Below are 20748 nucleotides of genomic sequence, written 5' to 3'. Positions count from 1 at the left end.
GTAGATCTCCTCTCTCAGATGGAGGGGCAGGTTCTACACCCCCACCTCCAGACCTTACACATTCATGCCTGGAGATTGAACGGGGCAACCTGAATTCCTTTTCTCTCCCACATGATGTGGCGGATGTCATTCTATCGGCCAGACGTGACTCCACCAAGTCTATCTATTCTTATAGGTGGTCTCGGTTTGTTTCCTGGTGTGGGGAGAAATCCATCGATCCTTTGAGGGCTCGTTTATCAGCTATACTTCAATTTGCTCTTTCTTTAGCGCAGCAAGGGTTTGCTGTTGCTACAGTCAAAGGTTATCTTTCGGCTCTGTCGGCATTTCTCTGCCTGCCGGATCAGCCGTCCTTATTTAAGTCTCCTGTTGTTTTAAGATTTCTAAAGGGCCTTACGAATAAATTTCCTCCTACTCCCTTTATTGTACTTCAATGGGACTTGAATCTGGTGCTTACTGCTTACAGGGTTCTCCTTTCGAACCTTTGCACAAGTGTCCCTTGAGACTTTTGTCTTTTAAGACGGTCTTCCTGGTTGCTATTACCTCGGCAAGGAGGGTAAGTGAGCTTCACTCTCATAGTTTGAAGCCCCCATTCTTGACTATCCATGCTGAACGAATGGTTCTTAGGATCAGAGCTGCTTTTTTGCCTAAGGTGGTAACTCCCTTCCATCTAGGACAGTCTATTACCCTTCCTACCTTCTATCCTCCCCCTCACCCTTCCAAGGAGGAGGAACGGCTTCACCGCCTGGACCCTAAGAGGGCGGTGAGCTTTTATCTTGATAAGACAAAGGACTATCGAGTGGATGACCAGTTGTTTGTTGGATTTGCTGGCTGTAGAAAAGGAAGAGCTGTGCACAAGCGCACATTTTCGAGATGGATTATTCTATGCATCAAGATCTGCTACGCCCTGGCTGGTAAGGAACCTCCAGAGGGCATAAGAGCTCACTCTACTAGAGCAAAGTCATCAACATCTGCTTTGTCTAGGGGTGTTCCTGTAGAGGACATTTGTAGAGAGGCAACTTGGGCCTCCCTGCACACTTTCGCAAAGCATTACTGCTTGGATACCGAAGTGAGGAGGGACGGCCACTTTGCGCTTTCTGTCCTTCAGGACTTTCTGGTATAGAGGAGTGGACACCCTCCTCCGGGAGTGGGGACTGCTGTGGGAATCTATTCACAAGGTGAGGAATCCACTGGCAGATGTATCCATCAGAAGAACAAGTTACTTACCTTCGGTAACGCTATTTCTGGTGAATACAGCATCTGCCTTTGGATTCCTCACATGCCCACCCGCCTCCCCGTTGTCCACTCTTCTATACCTGAATTTCTGGTAATGTTTTTTTAATGTATACATGTTATCCTCAAAGGAAGTGTGTTCTTGTACATGATTTACTATGTTATATTCACACTTGACTAGTTTGTACTGTGTATACTGTGTATATATCTATTGTTGTTGGTTCGTCCGTGTGCCTCGAAGGCACGGAAAAAAGGGCGGAACTGATGTCATCACGCCAGCGTAGGCCTATTATGGAGTCGGTGATGTCAGCGGAGCCACGCGTGATGTCGTGCGTTCCTGTGACGCCGTCCACGCCGGCAAGCTACAAAGAATTTTCCGAACGTTGCTGACGCAGGGGGATATTCACAAGGTGAGGAATCCACAGGCAGATACTGTATCCTCCAGAAAAAGCGTTACCGAAGGTAAGTAACTTGTTCATCTCAAACAGTAGACTAAGACAGTTAAATGGTTTCTTATTGGAGGGTACCACCTCATTGGTATCAACAGAATCATTTGTGTTACTGAAGAAGAGACCAATGCCAAGTCGCAAAATGCTTATCATAAGCACTGCTTAGTGTGGTGTCTGGGACTCCATAGCCGGGCATTCCATATGTGACATGGTGTCAATGGTGATATGGTATATCAGGTCACATGTATGAAGAAAATGTCAATCCAGCCATAGTAAGAGAGTATCTGATTTCACAGGGGACTGAATTACACCTCGCACTAGAGGATTTCATCTTTCAAACCTTTGCTGTTGGTGGAGAGGCATAAAATCCACCCTTGCTCCATTCTGAAAAGATTTAAAGGGCTCCATGAATTAATAGCTTCCAAAATTATCTGCCGGAGGTCATCTGGAGAGTGGTTGGAGTTGGAAAACTGATGGCACATTTTTGTAGTGCTGTGTCTGCAGCATATGTTGCTCCAGTGCTCCATTATTCTTGGTTCGATAGCGCTCGAGGTTATTCCCCCGTAATGAAGGCCACAAAGGCAGGTGATCAGGTAAACACAGTTTTTTGTACTGCAGTTACTGTGACTTTTCTGTTTCCAGGCGAATTGGGGACCCAACCTGACCTCTTAGGAATGTTTAGTCAGTGGGCATACCCCGTAGGACCCACAGGGATAGTGCCCTGTGACAGGTGGTAAGGTCCAAAAGGTGTTCTGCATGTGGGACTGTTGAATATGAGGTCTGGTGTTTACCAGGAGGTCCTTCAGTTTCTGGGTACACTTAAAAGCGAATCATGGCTCTGGAATCTCAAGGGGCCCAGTGCGTCATCACTCCTTCCCACGGTCGCATGCACCCCACCCAAGGACAATCACTACAATTACCTGCACCTTAAAAGACGGGTCTTCTCCCCTGCTCAGTCTCAATCCAGATGAACAGAGGATGGTAGGTCTCCTGCGCTCTCTGCACAGAAACCACATGAGTATGGTTGCATCTCTTGAAAACTCTCTGTTTTTCTTTTTGTTCTCACCCTAAGGCATTTTGGTCCCCTTGACTTGCTGTTTCTTTATGTTGACTATCATTGTTCTTTCCACAGTTAGCAGCTGAGTGCTACACTCTGCTATTGACCTATGGGTCACTGATCCAAAGGGTAAGACCCTTCACTCACTCCTGAGGACAACTTGTGATACACTGTGTCACATCAACACAGATTGGTTTTATGTTGTCCTGTACCTGTATGTCCACTTGCCTGTTCTGTTATATTGCATGTTCTAGTGTTTTTTTTACTTCCTTCCCATTGTGGCGACTGATCAGCCATAACAATAGCATGCACATACAGGGTCCCGGAAAAGCGATCCTGGAGACACATTGGCCCATACATGCAAAACATTTGTTTAATGTGTGTTTTCTTCATTTTCTCAATTTTTTTCTAAGTTGGACGATCAATTTTAAACTTTTTGAACAAAGGTATTTTCTTTTAGGGGATTACCTACACTTTATATCACATCTTAGATATGGGGTAGGGTTAGCTCTCCCTTTTTTAGGTCCTGAAGAAGTGGTACAGATACTTTTTGGGCCAACAGGCAAGAAACATGTTGACCTGACCACATTCACAGATTTAGGCTACTTGGATACATTACCTCCCTGTAGTCGCCCGTACCTAATTATGTTTTTTTTAAACCTGCCAAGGAAACCATCAGTTTAAAGTCCAGTTGAATACCTCTTTTTAGTCTCTCTTCATTTCACTATACACATTCACTCAACCTCACACATTCAAAACGCCCTCACACTGGCACTTTCATCAGATGGAAAAAACTAAAAAGATCTCTGCTAAAGCGACCCTTCGTGGGGTCCATAGGGCATTGCATTGCCAGCCCTATGAAGAACACCCTTGATGATGAGACATTGCATGCTCATGGATTTGTGAAGGCACCAAGAAAAAATCCTTAGGATTCCCCTTTCTTTGTCCACCTTTCTTTCTACTTTGCTTTCTGAAAGGAGCAGTATTTCCACTGGTTTCTGCATTAGCACTTTCAGGGCCTAGGTACTGTACCTTCATTGGCTCACATTACCCCTCACTTCCTTGTTTTGAGTCATATTCAGGGCCATATACAAATCTCTACAATGTCCAGAAAATATAACTATACTATACATAAGATAACAAACATTTCACTCAACTTATTAGGTGCTATTTGAAAGTGGGAGACAAATATGTGTGTAGAGTGAATCAAAGATGAATACTCCAATATAAGTAAGACTTTCATAGAGTGAGCAGGAGATGCTGTTTATTCTTAACTCAGACTGTCTTTAATTCACTCCCATATTAGGGTTTTATTTTCCAGTGCCTTGGTAAGTGCATGGCCAGCTGTGATGATACTGCACTGATCTTACCCTTCCTTCGAAGCATGTTCGAATCTACTTGGTTCATCGCTACGCCTTACCATGCAGTAAGTATCAAGTGCATTTCTTACAATTATCATAGCTTTATTTCCCTAGGGTATTTCACCCTGTAGACCACAACAAAAACAAGTTGAGAAGGTAGTCATAAAGGGGCTGTGGAGCCTCTGGATGTACATTGTGTAGGTTTGTAACTTCATTCATAGAGCTTGATGGTAAAATATTGATGACTGGTGAAACATTCCTCACTCAGTACTTCCTCTCACCCAAAAGTGTGATGTTGTACTCCGTGCATAGCCAAATTATAGTATAGTGAAACCCCTCTACAGAGTAGATGAGGACTAAGTTAGCAGAAACTAAATGTAGAGCTCCTTTTTTCAGGTGACTAATAATACATTTCATCAGGGATAGTTAGGAGCCTCTTTAGGTGATCTCTCTTGATAGAAGCCAGTGTTTGAACAAGATAAATCAAGTTTAATCAATGTAGCAGATAAAGCGGTGAAAGACATAAAGCTATGTGAAGGCTTTGAAATTACTCTCTCAGAAAGGCCTTCAAAATAGACAACAGTAGACATGAGGAAGAAAGGATAAGCATCCCTTCTAAAGAAATCACACTCCTTTGTTGTAAAGAAGGCTTGTGTATTGAACTGTCCTTGCAGTTCCTTTATGTGAAACACCAGGGAGAACAAAGTGACAGAAAACAAATAGTGACGAAACTCTCATCTTATTGTCCAAAGATGCTTTTTAAGTAGCATGGTAAAGGCCCTCCAGCATAGCTGTATAAAGGTATCCTTAAATCATGCTTTCAGGCCACTGAATATATTTGCTTTACTAGTTGACAATCATTCACCAATACCAGCTGTAAACACTGAATGTGAAATCAAGAACCAGCTTTATCCTTTCTTTCTAACATGAAATCTCTTGTACTAAATGCCTGTGTTTGGTTAATGTCTATTGTCTCCCTGAGGCTGTGAGTTGTCTTTCCTTATTTACAGGGCATAGTAATCGGTTTCCAAACATGTGCCAAGGTTCATCCTTTCGCATGCCGGCAGGTACTTGAAGCGTACAAGGGTTGTCTTTCTGATATTGAGCTGGTAAGAACCATGCATCTCTTTCTGTCTCATATTTCAAACTTTCCTCAGCAGCGGCGGTTCACATTTATTAAATGTATTTTACAATTAGATAAAAGTTTACGAGAAAGAAAAGCTAAAATATGTCTAAAGACGTAATTCTGAAAACAAAACGGTATCAAATAAATGGCCAGTGCAGCTTCCATTCCTCATGTGTATATAACATTTGTTGAAGAAATTTAGAAATTTGTTTAGAAAATTTATTTTGAAGGGGCTTATGATACCAAATGCAACAATCTATTAAATTTACCATAAAACAAGTCATTCAACCTTTACTTTCTCCTTTGAGTTACTCATGACTTCAGAAGTAATAGAGCACCAACGGAAATGCCAACCTCCAAGACAACTTACATTTAGGAATGTGGGTGTACAATACAAGACCGGGTCTAAGACCAGGCCCTGGACTCAAGGGTGGAGTGGTACTCGCTATCCAACAACTGGCCTGGGTAAAGGCTGGGCTCTGTATCTACAGAATACAGTTACATTGAGGAAAGGTATGCGGCTGAGTCCATATTCTATAGCACACAGCATTACTGTGTTCTAAACTCCTACTGAAATAGTGACTGGCCCGGGCCAGGAGGCAACCGGCACCAGCACTGGTGAGTTGTGTTACAGGACTACCTCTCCTGTCTGAGGATGGGCCTTCATGAGGCCAACGTGAGCAACCCACCCTGACACATGGGTAAGGCAGTGTGATTGCGTTGTAGGGGCAGAGAACCACACATATCCCCTATGCCTAGGACAAGGCCAGGGAGGATCATTGTATTTGGGGGCTGGGTGACACTGAGGCCAGGGTTGATTTAGGCAGCCAGGTAAGGCAATATTCTCTGGATCATTGGTTTTGCAGGGCATTTTCTTCGTGGCGTTCCTGCCGCCTTTGAGGTTGTGTGTGTGTGTGTGAATAAGAGTTAGGGTAAGGGCAATGGTACACATTAAAGTTAGGTGTAGAGTTAATGTAAGCATAAAGGATAGAGATTGACTTCAGGTTGCGTATATTGTGCCAGTTAAGGAACAGTTCTTGTTTAATGTTAGTCTTAGGGATAACTTTATGGCTAGAGATGAAGTATGGGCATGATACAGGGTTAGGGTAAAGAATTTTGTTCAGCATACTTAGCTGGAATGAACTAGGTTCAGGTCTATGAAAAGTGGTGGGTATATTATCCTCCTAGTGTTAGGGGGTTTGGGTTTCGGTTATAGTACATAATAGTAATAGGCAAGTGATAGTGATAGCATTATGGTTAGGCATAGGATTTTGGATTTGTGTACCTTACAATAAGAATAAAATCCTATAAAATCATTTTCAGATACTTATACAGCATTAGCATTTGAAATATTAGTTTCTCACTTTTCTTTTTGTATTTTTTTCCTCAATATTTAATTTCTAAATTTTAACCTAAATACCACTGGCAGGGGACAAGTGTCTTTTGAGCAGACAGGTGCATGAGGTAGTGCTGCCCAAAAGTTCTTTGACACCATAATTAAACTTGAAGTGAATTATTTATGTCGCCTGCGCCATCACAATTGTCTAGCACAGAAAAAGAATGGTGTTTAAACTTTATCATAACCAACAGCCATTAGACATCCCTCACTTATTTCACAGTACATTGCGTACCAGGGCAAGTGGAAGCTGCACTCAAATAAATGCGCCAATAGCTATGACAAAAAATGTGTTTGTTAAGGCATGAAACCTATGAGCTGCACCCTTTAAATGAAATAAAAATAAGCTGTATAAGTTTATAAATGATATTAAGTGTGATGGATCGATATCTGAAATGTAGGTTTTCGTTTGAAGTTTAGCAGTGCCCAGAAGCTGCATGAAGTCGTCACTAGATGGATGAAATTACTTTTTCCGACAGGTTAAAGATCCGCTTTCTGGCAAAGCTCTTAACTTACAAAAGTGGTTACTTCATAGGTCTTTGCTCTAGACAGCGCGTGTGCGCTGCTCTAACCAGCCTGCCCATAGGCTTCCCTTTTGCTGCCCCAATCGTCACTCCATTCGTCCGTGGCATGAATACATCATGCCTCTTCCTGTATTGAACCTCTGAAAGCACCAGCCAATTACTTATGTGTTAACACAGTGGCCATTTTAGGTACTCATTTTGGGAATACTTTTTCCATTGGTTAGAACTACTGTGCACGGTGGTTACAGGTGCACTCTCTCGTTGATCTTGGAAATGCTTGTTTTTTTATTGTTATTTTGTGCTTTTATCTCAACACATTATTGGCTCAGGTTTGTTTTCCGTTTGTGGTGTTTCCGTTGTTCAGCAGGTGCCCCTTTATGGCCACTGCTTCATTGATCTAAGGGGTATCGCAAAGAAATTGGAATTTCAACAGCACAATGCCTGTCGTGTAAAAAGCTGTTTTTCTGTAGTGAGAGCATAATTCTGACAATGCCCAATGCTGTGTTGGCTAAAACAGCGCTTCTAAGTTGTGAAAATCAAATAGGAGCGCTCAGTCAGATCACATTGGAAGCAAGCCTGCCTATAGGACCTGTCAGTAAGATCATAGATGGGACCAAGGAAGATGTGAAAACATGGGGTACACGCTGCATAGGGCTGCAGTCTTCTCTGCAGGTTTCGTTCTCACCCAGCAGAAACATTCAGTTTACTCGTATACTTTCTTTCTGCTCTCCTCCTTCTGACTCTGCGCACATGTTCATGTTTAACAGCCTGAACACCGTAATAATAATAATGTATGTTTTCATTTATAGCTCATGTAACTGCATTTTTGTAGTTTCATAGCATTGCCGCACGTCTTGCAGATAATGTTTTTAACAACCCAGGCACAAATAGATATCACATAGGCCGAGGACTTTAAGTGGGCTGGGTCTTGCTGGTGCACCAGCAGTTCTAAAAAGCAAGTGCTGGGACGGGTCCTTAACGGGGTCTCCATTTTTGCCCGCTCCCTCCAGGCAGAAACCTCAGTTTTGTCTGATTCCTCTTTTTTGCTGGAATGTCTGCTCCGATCCCGCTGCTTAAGGAAAGTTCCTTGGGAAGCATGGGTCTTTTACTGATTGATTGAAAAAGCTTTATTCGAGTTATACACTCATAAAAGCACAAACATACAATTTAAAATTCATACATTTTAAAATACATAATAATTAAAATTCATGTTTCAGACACATGAGATACATTTTAAACAATTGTGCAAGCTTTGACACAAAGAGTTTTTAAAATAAATATAAAATTTAATGCATATTGAAAGATAGAGCCCTCCTCCTAATGGACCATGCCCACCCCAAGTATTTTGCTGTTCCCAGCACTATAGGCATTTCGGTGGAGGTACAAATGATTCTCAACCCCTCAACACCACTTAATACCCCAAGGTTTCTGCAAACTGGGGCTAGCCATACTCTCCTAGAGTTTGCATAGGCCTCACACAGAAATAAGAAGTGTATAATGCTTTCATTTAGGGCACCACATACCGGGCAACACAAGCTATTAGTACTCCTCCATCTGCCCGTCAATGACCTCAATGGGAGAGAACCTGACCTTAGCTGAAAAAAGAACTTCCTATCTATCGGGACAGTTATACTGTCCCAATACTGTTCTAGTACAGGTCTCGATTTTATTTCCATAAATCCACCCCCCATTGTTTCTGCATGTGTACTCCTCCAGAGCTTTTGTTCTATATAATCCCAATATATGGCCTTAATGATGTTTTTGCTTGGGAATACTTCCCCATCCGGATTTTCCCAAAGGTTAGAGAGACCGAGCTCAGCAAGAACCACCCTGAGCGTCTTCAACCATGATATTTTGTGGAATATATCCGATTTAACTAGGGCTAAAAACCCATCGGCATAGTGTCGGATCTCTGGGGTCGTCCACAGTCGTCTCCAATAAAGGATAGGCCTTAATCGGGCACGGTCACTAACCAGTCTCCTCCCTAGATCCAAGCCAAGTGGTATTAATGGTGTGCTCTGGGGGAGACTCGTTATTCCCCTCAAGAACCTATTCTCTGATATTTGTAGGGCGGGGAGCCTCTCGAAACCCCATACTTCTGCCCCATACAGGGCTGCACCCAGGGCTTTAGCATCATAGACCCTGAGGACCGGTTTTACAGGCCGAATTTTTGATTTCACTTGTTCTGCCCGGAGCGCCCCTGAAATCTGCTGGTGTCTCAGTACCGCCTTCTCAATATGTCGTGACCAACCTGGCTTGCTTGAAATCTCTACCCCTAAGTAAGTAAAAACATTTACTACCTCAAGCTCGATATTATTCAGAGATACCCTTGATTGGGATCGGCGCCTTTGACCAAAAACCATCAACTTTGTTTTGCTAGCATTAACTTCGAGACCATGTTCCCCGCAAAACATATCAAATATATTCAGGGCGCGCTGGAGTCCTGCAGGGGTCTTGGATACAATAAGGGTATCGTCAGCGAACATCAGGATAGGGACCCTGATGCCCGCTAGCGATGGTGCATCCACACTTGCATCCAACATCATATCCACAATACCATTGATGAACAGGGAGAAGAGCAGGGGTGCCTTTGCACATCCCTGCCGTACACCCTGTCCAACAGGAAAATTAACGGTACATTCCCCATTACTCCCCCGCTGGACTTTGGCGAAGTTGCTTTCGTGAAGACGCATTATAAGAGTAAGCAACTCGAGTGGGACCCCTATTTTTTTCAGGACTGCCCAAAGCTTACTCCTTGGCACCAGGTCGAAGGCAGCCCTCAAGTCTACAAATGCGACATAAAGGCTGCCCTCGGCCAGGAGTACAGTCCCCCACCGCAACATGGTAAATCGAAATATTTGGTCAACCGTGCTGGTTGCCCGCCTAAAGCCTGCCTGATAGGGGGAGAGGGCATTGTTCTCGTCTACCCAATCCATAAGTTTGTTGACCACCATCTTCCCAACCACTTTTTGGATAGTGGCAATCAAACTTATCGGCCTGTAATTGGCCGGGAGTGACCGATCGCCCTTCTTATATATTGGTATAATTATTGCCCCCTTCCATATTTCTGGGATTTCAGCCCCTTTGGCTAGAGCATTCCCCAGTGAGGTCACATACCTAGCCCACCGTACCTTGTCGTGCTTAAAAATATCTGAGGGAATCCCATCTAAGCCTGGTGCTTTCCCCCCTTGTAGGGTTGAAATTACCAGTTCTGCTTCTTTGTTTGAAAACAGGTTTCCCTTACAAAATACCACTGAAATCGGTTCTATTGCCACAATATCCCTGTTTTCTGCATACTGGGGTTTAAAATACTCAACCCATGATGCCGCATTAATATTATTATCTGTGCTATTAGGGGTACCACCTCGTCACCACTTCACAATTTGCCAAAAAAGTCTAGAATTTCTTGACCCAAAGGCTTCGACCAACTCTTCCCAATATTCCTCCTCCCACTTTTTCTTGGCCTTGCGGATACTAACATTATAGTGTTTCCTAGCTACACTAATCAAACCCTTGTCTCTGCTTTTAAGTGCCCTACCCAATTCCAATCTGGATGACCTGCACTGTTTATTGAACCACCTCGCCATTTTAACTGGGGCTTTTCTATTTACCTTATTTAATCTGGTAAAATGTGGTTTTATAAGAGAAAAGAACGTATCGTGTATAGCTGTTATTAAAGAGGATCCAGGTGTTACAGGATTTATTATCCCCATGGCTGCAATTGCTTATCCACCTCCAAGTCTATGTAGTCCATGGAAGCCACGTTTGCCAACACATTTGGCCATTTAACTCTTCGTGTATCGTTGGCCATAACCGGTACAACTTCTCTACGCGGCTCTGGATTGTCAGGCGTGACCCTCCACCAGGAATGGGTGACACAAAGGGGATTATGATCACTTTCTAATCTACCCTTAATTTCCATATCACCCACCCCACACCATAAATTAAGGCTACAAATGACATAGTCTATTCTGCTTTTACTGTGACCATTGTCAAATGTACAATTGCCTCCCTGGTCGCTCTTTGTCCTTCCATTGAGGGCCCTCAAGCCATATTCCAAACATAACGCATTCAATAGCAAGATATCTTTTGTCCACCGCTTAACTGGTACAAGATTCAGGTTTGGGACACCCCATTGGACGTCTTCTTCCTGCCCTAGTGGATGTTCAGTGTTTTCCAACGGCTCGAAGGTCCTATTAAAGTCGCCAGCCATAACCACTCTATTTCCCAGGGACTGCGATTCTAGGAAGGAGGATAGAGCCTCTAGGGTAGGGGAGTTCCCAGTACTCATACCCCTAGCATAGATATTGTATATGTCTATCACACTCCCCTTATCTGATGATATTCTAAGCAGTTGTATATCCTTGCAACCCAGGTCAAGCACTTTTATTTTGACTTGTAGAGTTTGCTTGATCCAAACTGTTAATCCTCCCATAGGTCTGCCCCTTGGGCCTCTACTCGCTGGTATACAAAAATTTAAATAGCCTGGGAGGAAAATTGGGTCGCAAGCCCATGTCTCCTGGAATAAACACATTTCAAACCCGTTGACAAAATCTATCCAATTTTGTGACAGCAATCTAGTACGCAGCCCTGCGATATTCCACGAAAGGAGCCTCCCCATGGTATTGCTATTACAGCTCCCCATATTGATAACTGGCATAGACGCGTGGTTGATCAAGCTCTCGCAGTTGCATTCCTCTTCCATAACAGTGTCCACACAATTACCAACCCTGCCCTCGGTGACACCCGTGTCTAATGAAAACCTTGATTCACCCACCATATTTCCCCTACATATCATGCTATCCCTTCTCACATTTCCATATTCCATATTGGTGGTCGCTCCATTTGGACTTGTTGTTACATCCCTTGTTATTGCCAGTGATTTCTCTGGGTTATTCTCCCTAGCCACAATGCCCACATTTACAATTGGATCTGCCGGTCTCCGTCAACATCCCCACCTCAAATTTCCCAACCCATCATGAGGATTGTATGGTTGTCCATAACAGACATTTAATTGTGGGATAGGAACATGGGAACGGTTCATCTCTGCCAAAGGAAAAAAACTGAATCTCCCTGGCTCGTTATTCCCACCAAGAAGAGCGTCCACTGGTCTTGGATAAAAAAAAGTGAGGTCCACAATACCAATCCCACCACTACTAGTACTCCAACCAGGTCTCGTGATCAGTCCTACCACCCTCGGGTCTTGGAAGTTAATTATGATACATTCACCCCCCAGTTGTTTCAGGGTACTGCCTATCCAGTTAACCCTTCTAACCCCGATGATCAATCCATCCACTTCCCCAGGTAGAGGTCTGTTAACCCTTAACCAATTCATGACCTTGTTTTTTAGCATTTCATAGGTTTCTCTTTGCCCTAGAAGTAGGGGAGGAACATTGGTAAGGATAGCCACATAGGGGTAGGAATCAGGGGTAAGTTGTATCGGGGGTATCCTAGTCGGAAGTTTTGTCGCATAGGGTATTGGTTGGCTTTGTTCCTGGACAACAGGACATGGTGGGGCAACATTCTTTGGCATCATGGGAGCCCTATTCCCCACTAATATATTACTTCCATCACTTGCAAGGCCACCTCTATTTGGCACTTTTGGAGCATGGGACTTATATGTTCCAACACTATTTTTACCTAGATTTTTATCATTGCTTGCCAAAGGACCATGGCTGGATGTCGAAGTACTTTGCAGGGATAAAGTATTAGTAATAACAGGGGTGGCATTCTTTGGCAAATCTTTTCTACCTTTGACTGCAGTGCTCTGGGGCTTGGTTTTCCCACAATTAGTATTAATTAGAGCAGTTGATTGGTCATTGGTAGTCTTACTACTTTGACCTTTTCCCTGGGAGCTACTCGCAATACTCGCAGTAGGAGGTTGTAAGACAACCGGCGGGGCACCCACATCTCGCTCAACTGATTGTTCGGTGTTCACATTTCCTCCCGTTTTAAGGCAAGACTTAATTAGAGATTTGGTGGAAAAGAAATGATCTAAGCTCGCCTGTTCTAGATGGTCCAATTGTTCCGCCAGCTTTTTAAGTCTATCCTCAAAGGGGTTCAAGAGGGACCTTATTAGTTTCTCCACTTCTAGAAGAAATTGTGGCTTGGGTGTTGGTGTCCCAGGGGATGCTATGACAATGGGATCTGGGCCTGATGGTAATGGTACCCCAGGGGATACCATTGTTACGGGATCCAATCCTAATGAAACAACTCCTCCCTCGCCCGCCGGTAGCCCAATAAGGTTATCCCCAGTAATATGTCGGCTCAGTTTCATATGTTTTTTTGGGGGTTTTAGAAACTGGCCTTTCTTTGCAATAACACCCCTTTTCCTTTTTGTACAAGGTTTAGGTTTTATAGTATGTACTAGAACACTGGGTTGAGTTGTAAGATGTTGCCCAGTGGGTGAGTTGGTTGGAACACCGGGGGACTTTGCAGGCAAAGTAGTGGTTACTATTTCTAAAGGGAAGGTATCCGAGGGCTCATTTACTGGGAGTGAAAGATTTGAAATGTCGTGTACCGCAGGGAGCAAGATAGATGATAGGGGGGTTACCAATGAGGGGAAACTTTGGCTTTTGCGTTTTTCAAGAGGGGTTTTCAACAATTCTATGGACAACCTACGCCCTGCAAGTCTTTCTGCCAAGGAGATTTCCCTGTCGATGTCCTGGGGCAGCCGTTTAAAATAGGTATCTAGGGGGCCCATAACAGCTGCTTCCGCTTCACCCACCAACGGCAGCAAAGTGGATGTATTTGTAGAGCAGGCCATGTAGATAACCCCTAGGCACCTCAATATATAACAACAAGTATAATTACTGTCGCAACTATAATAACTTGCTTACAGTACCAGTGCGGCAAATGTCAATGGGATGGCCCAGCCCGGCCTCCCTCGGCCCCGGACGGCCACAGACGGTCCTGCCCTTGTCCCGGGCTTCTCCCGGCGTGCTCCCGCTCGCTCCCGCTTAGCGGGAAATGTAATCAATTTTATACTTGGTGCAGCTAGCCAATTGGTGGAAGGACAGGGGGGTGTGTCCAGCGGGGAGAGCAGCCCAGGTGTGTTCAATGGGCGCGCAGGGGCTCCTGGACACTGGAGTCCCTGCCTACTCGCAGCCCCGCCGACACTCTGCCCTGCCTGCTCCTCCTCAACAGCAACAGCAGACCCACACTGACAGGCGCCTCCAAGCACATGGCGCTGCGGGACCCGCAAAGCGGGTCCGGGAGGTTCAAAATGCTAGCAGCGCTTGCAGCACTCGGGAACAAGGAATCCTCTGGGATAAGGTCCGAAATCCGATTCCAATGGGGGTCCGAAATGCAGCAACCAGCTTGGCTCAGGGTAAGGGTTCCAGAGATTAGATGCGAGTGCCGGCTTTTTCAAACAATCAGGCGGGGGGCGTGTCCAGCGGGGAGAGCAGCCCAGGTGTGTTCAATGGGCGCGCAGGGGCTCCTGGACACTGGAGTCCCAGCCTACTTCGCAGCCCCGCCGACACTCTGCCCTGCCTGCTCCTCCTCAACAGCAACAGCAGACCCACACTGACAGGCGCCTCCAAGCACACGGCGCTGCGGGACCCGCGAAGCGGGTCCGGCGATGTTCAAAACGCTAGCAGCGCTTGCAGCACTCGGGAACAAGGAATCCTCTGGGATAAGGTCCGAAATCCGATTCCAATGGGGGTCCGAAATGCAGCAACCAGCTTGGCTCAGGGTAAGGGTTCCAGAGATTAGATGCGAGTGCCGGCTTTTTCAAACAATCAGGCGGGGGGCGTGTCCAGCGGGGAGAGCAGCCCATGTGTGTTCAATGGGCGCGCAGGGGCTCCTGGACACTGGAGTCCCTGCCTAATCGCAGCCCCGCCGACACTCTGCCCTGCCTGCTCCTCCTCAACAGCAACAGCAGACCCACACTGACAGGCGCCTCCAAGCACACGGCGCTGCGGGACCCGCGAAGCGGGTCCGGCGAGGTTCAAAACGCTAGCAGCGCTTGCAGCACTCGGGAACAAGGAATCCTCTGGGATAAGGTCCGAAATCTGATTCCAATGGGGGTCCGAAATGCAGCAACCAGCTTGGCTCAGGGTAAGGGTTCCAGAGATTAGATGCGAGTGCCGGCTTTTTCAAACAATCAGGCGGGGGGCGTGTCCAGCGGGGAGAGCAGCCCAGGTGTGTTCAATGGGCGCGCAGGGGCTCCTGGACACTGGAGTCCCTGCCTATTCGCAGCCCCGCCGACACTCTGCCCTGCCTGCTCCTCCTCAACAGCAACAGCAGACCCACACTGACAGGCGCCTCCAAGCACACGGCGCTGCGGGACCCGCGAAGCGGGTCCGGCGAGGTTCAAAACGCTAGCAGCGCTTGTAGCACTCGGGAACAAGGAATCCTCTGGGATAAGGTCCGAAATCCGATTCCAATGGGGGTCCGAAATGCAGCAACCAGCTTGGCTCAGGGTAAGGGGTCTTTTACCATTGCAACATACTCTGCAGAACAGCAATATAATACAGAGTACATTATTACAGTGTTCACTACAAATTACATTAACTGTCATTGTCCTCTACTAGGGAAGGTTTTTGCCCTTCATGTGCTTGTATACTTCTGCAACTAAGGCAACGATTATGCTTACATGATGTTGTTGCACAAAAGGACATATGACTTGCCAGGCCACACAAAGATCAGGTTATGCTTTTTTCTTTCTTTTTTTTCTGGCAGTTTATATAGTGTAAACTTGGCCCTAGGGCACTAAAGGTTTACATGTAAACCATATATTTTTACATGACAACTGTTCTGCAGGAAGAAATGCTTTGAGTGTGTAATCGAGGTATTGAAGCATATCTTTTGTGACACACCAAGGCTGTTAAAAATAAGTTGTGCAGGAAAAAAAGTTTTGAGAGAAAGGCAAGGGCTTTACTTGGATATCCTGCGTTAAACTCAGGAAAAACAGAAGATGGCCTATTTAAACTAACCTTTTCAAATCCTCCCTTTGATAACCAGCCCCCAGTGAGAGAGAAAAGACTTAAAAGGAAACAAATTATTTGAAAACGGCATGGAAATGTTCACCCTCAGATATAGCCAATGGAAATACACACCATTGACAAAGCTGACAACCTGGGCTTGTTGTATCAGCCTTGTAACTTGCTGTATTATCTATCTGGGTGCAATGACAGCAGCTCCAAACTACTAGTGGGGAGGCACACTATATAGAAGCACATATTATTAGCTTACATGTTTTAAGCCACATCCGTAATCTTCTTGCCATACCCCTTTGAGGGACCCACCAGTTTTTTCATAACACTTAAAGCCCTGCATAGGCCTTTTGTCGTAGGCCAGGGTTTATTTAATGAAGCATGCTACAAACAGTAACTAGCTACATTTATTTTTTTTTCTTTCTGAGCATGATGAGCTGCCAACTGTGGTAGACTTTTATGTTTATGGTAATTCAGCATTAGTCGTATCATGTTGGAAATTTGTATAACACGCACTGGCAGCCGGGGCTGCCGCAAATTGCTGGAATATTTGTTTCAATTCTTTTGAGGCTAGTCTTGTTCATTATTCTATGATTCTAACTCCTGTGGCCTTGCACCCCTCACACTGCAGTGGAATTGAAAGTGTGAGCATTTAATTGTCCCTTTCCACCGCCCACCTGGGACCTGCAGGTAGGGCCTTTTCCTGCAAAGTGTGGCCCGCACTGAAGTGGTCTCCCACTCCGTGCACTGCCTGGTCAATAAAACATGAACATTGCCTATTTTTCTCAGAAAGTAGGTCAAACGGTTAGTATGTGTATGGAAATGAGTGGCAAACTGTAAGGTACTACACAATAAACATTTTGGTAACTGTCAAAGTCATTTAACACTCATTATCTGATCCAATGAAACCTGTTACATATGTTTCTGTTATTATATTGATTATACCGTAATTGCATGTACATGTGATTTTTCTAGGATTACGTTCGTCGGCATTCTTCCAAGGGCATACTAAACATACTAAACATTTAGTGACACCCATATTTTCTGCATCTACAAATCTGTCAACTGCCCCCACACCGTGGTCAAAACACACACAGCCATTTTGTTTGTCGGGAATGCTGCTACCACCAATTCATAAACTACAATGTCTGCTTGCTCATTCAATCTTGCTCTCTGTCTCACTCTGAGAACACAGAAGAGAACACATATGCGCTTGTGCAGGCAAAGTATTGCAGCACTATTTGGTATCTCTCTGATGGTAAACCACGCAGCTGGATAAAGTCATGTTTTTTACACCTCAGCTCTAGACGGAGCATATGGGCTGTCTCAAACCGAGACATGCTGCATCCACTGGATGGGCTTTAGCCTGCCCATGAGCTTCCCATTTGCTGCCACCATCATCACTCTTCAGTTATATCCACATATTCCAGAGCACATCATGCCACATATTTCCTCTACACAGCTTCACACCATGCCATACAATTCCACAACAAACAATTCCAATCTAACACATCACTCACTCCCTTGCACTATCATCAACCCTGTCATCACTTCCCTACACACCCACTGCCTCTCTCATCTCTCCCTCAGATTCCCAGTACCCCCTCTCATCTTACAATCCCGCTGATCTCTCCCATCCCTCCCTCACGCTCCCTGTCTTCTCTCTATACTGCCTGCTCACATCCGCTACCTTCCTGTACCTCCTCACGCTCTTCACTGGTCCACCTCTCGCTTTCCCCCCTATTATTGGTGCCCCTTCCACTTGTACCTCTATCTCTCTCTCTCTTACTCTCTCTCACTGCTCTCTCTCGCTCTCTCATGCACTCTTCACGCCTCTCTCATACAGTTCACTTGAGTTCTCAAGCACAGTTTCCATACCATGCCTTTTCACAAATTTCTGTCCCTCAAACCCACATTCTCCTCTTATTCTTTAAGTGTTTTACTTTCCTGCATACATATTTGCCCCCACTTTATGCATCTATGGCCTCCTCTCCCCTTCTTTCTCACATACACTTTCTGCTCCTCTATCTCAAATTTCTGTCCCTCAAACCCACACTCTCCTCTTATTCTTCAGGTGTTTTCCGCATACACATGTGCTCCCTTTTATGCATCTGTGGCCTGCTCTACCCTTCTTTCTCACATACTTTTTCTGCTCTTCTATCTCAACTTCAATCACCATTTCCTGCACAAACTACCTATCCCTCTCTATCATCCATTTCTATCTATTTTGTGCAGCTCTCACCCCTATCTATTCACAATGCACCGCAATTCCACTACACAAATACACCACACACTTCCACCCCACACAATTTCAAAACTAACAACTTGAATACAACCAACATAATTCCACTGGACACCACATACATCCACTACACTCCAAACCAAAAAACATGAGTAAAAGACACTGTCATTTACGTCTATAGCTCTAACCCGTGCAAATTTGAGACCTATTCTAAAATCATGCAAGCTAATATATGTGAAGGTCTCTGCTCATTGGCTGGGGGTATGACAATGGTGATTAAGATGATCAGTGGCTAACAAAAGCAAGACAATGAAAGGCTCAGATTAGATGAATAGTTTAGAGGAATGCAACAGCACCAAACAAGGGGGGAGAAAGGTGTCTTAGAATATGTCAGTCACAACAGCAGTCCCAGCTCTAGCTAGTTACTCTAACACTTTACACTGGTATTGCATGTATGTATGCATAGATATTTCTATAATCTGAACTGCAGAAATATTGGAGTGTTGATAGATGGGCCAGTCCGTCAAATAATGAACTCCATTTGGGCAGGGCAGTGGAAGCATGTACTCCACTGACCTGGTAGCCATACAGCTCACCGTATTGAGGGATTTCTGACAGCCTGAAAATCCCATGATAGGTTGTAGGACTTCAGTCAATGATATAATAATAATATTAAAAGTTGGGGAAAAGTCCAGCTGGCGCAACTGCAGGGTCAGCTTTGACAGCGAAGTGAACAGATTGGTTGAGTTTCATTGCTGCAATTTCACCCTGGTTCAAGAGCAGTTATTGCGCAAGAGGAAATTCTTTTTGAGTTTTCCTGTAGCTGGATAGTAATTTCTTTATTTTTTGAAAATTCTTTTTATTGAGTTTTCAACACATTTAAGATCACACTACTGTATCACTGCATAGCACTCCATCCCATGCCCCCTTGCACAACATCCCATTTAGTTCTGGAATACCATGAAGTAGAAGTCAGTTAAGTCTGCTGCTACCAATCCGGTTCACTATAGATGGATATGTGCCATGGACAACTGTGCACTTTCCACCAAGAACTTCCTATGGGTGGCCAGCTCTGGGTGTTTTGTGCTGTACTTTCCACTGCCTCCAGATTCTATCATACTTTTGTGGTTACCCTCTGGATCTGTACACTTCTTCCGCAGCTAAAGAGCAGTTATACCATCCCTCTTGGCTACTTTGAGATTGTGGGGGGCCTGCATCTCCAATGGCCTGCTTTGTGACGTTTAGCAAAACACAACTGGTCCCAATCATCAGTTTTTGTCCCCTTACCCATCCCATCCCAGAAATACTTCCATGATAGCCAACATGGGATTGTGTTCTATCAGAAATCGGCATACCCTTTGTCGGTTAGGGTATAGCAGGATCCAATACACCTGAATCACCTGGCATTTCCATACCACATGCATGAAGGAGCTTCTGGCCTGTCCATAACGAAAATATTCAGGGCAGCTGTCCCTCCCCATCCTTCATAGCCTCTCAGGGGTTTAATATATTCTTTAACCTGGTCTAACCTCAGGTGAGGCAATATTACCCATTTTCGGCTGCCATTGTTTGCCTTAATCCATTTGTCATCATCCAAGGGCTGCAGGTCTGACTCATATCTTTCCTGCAATTTGTTTAGCCGGTCTGGGACATTTAGCACCAGAATTCTGTATAAGCAAGATCTGCCTTTCCTACCAATAGCTAACATCATGAGTCAGATTTCTAATGGACTGTACTCTTGTGAACGCTGTTATGTGGCCCGTGTGCCTAACCAGTGCATGTCCGCACAGTAGGTAAACAAACCACTTTAGCTTCAAGTTGGTCGTAGAACATCATATGGTATGTCTGCCAGATGTCTCCCTATTTACAGATCCCAAACTTATCTCAGTGCCCTGCAGCCCTACCGTTTCCTTTGGGCATGTACCCATGCACAACAGCTTCTTCCTAGTAGGCAACCTCCAGTTAATCAATGGAATGGCTGGAACAGCTAAAATGGCTGGAATAGTGGGCAGGAGAAACTCCCCATACAGCCAAAACCCTGGTGCTTACCCGGTAAAAGGAGTCTGCTTAAGTTTCGTGGCTGGGTCTCCCCGATCCCCCCGGTCCCCAAAGATCCAGTCATTAACCGCCAGCAGCTGAGCTGAGCTGCCCAGTATTATAGTCTGATGTCTACTGCCCCTAGTCCGCCATCACAAAGGATTGAATGCACTCCTTATGAGAGATTCATGGCACCGGTCCTCCCTACTTGTAGCTATTGATGTTGAACTGTAGGGTTGTAAATCAATGGGTAAGGATTTTCTGGAGCTAGTGTGGCAAAACATACAACAGCTGTGGCAATGCCACCATTTTGAAGAGGGCTATACAACCTCATCATGGAAGGAAGCAACAGTGGTCTCAATCTTTAAAGAAAGGTGCAAAACGTGA

General features: G+C 44.9%; 1 protein-coding gene across 1 annotated transcript in view; it reads left to right on the top strand.

The window, feature by feature from the left end:
• Positions 1-20748, top strand: part of LOC144798099 (maestro heat-like repeat-containing protein family member 2A) — a 108146-nt gene that overhangs the window by 18217 nt on the left and 69181 nt on the right. The window contains exons 8-9 of the mRNA XM_078668862.1: positions 4043-4162; positions 5108-5206. Of these exons, the coding sequence (XP_078524988.1) occupies positions 4043-4162; positions 5108-5206 (219 nt within the window). The remainder of the gene's footprint in view (positions 1-4042; positions 4163-5107; positions 5207-20748) is intronic.

This window comes from Lissotriton helveticus, chromosome 12 (genome assembly GCF_964261635.1).
Source record: "Lissotriton helveticus chromosome 12, aLisHel1.1, whole genome shotgun sequence".
Taxonomy (NCBI): Eukaryota; Metazoa; Chordata; class Amphibia; order Caudata; family Salamandridae; genus Lissotriton; species Lissotriton helveticus.
The sequence above is the reverse complement of the archived record's forward strand: the minus strand, read 5'-3'. Positions and strand labels throughout refer to the sequence as shown.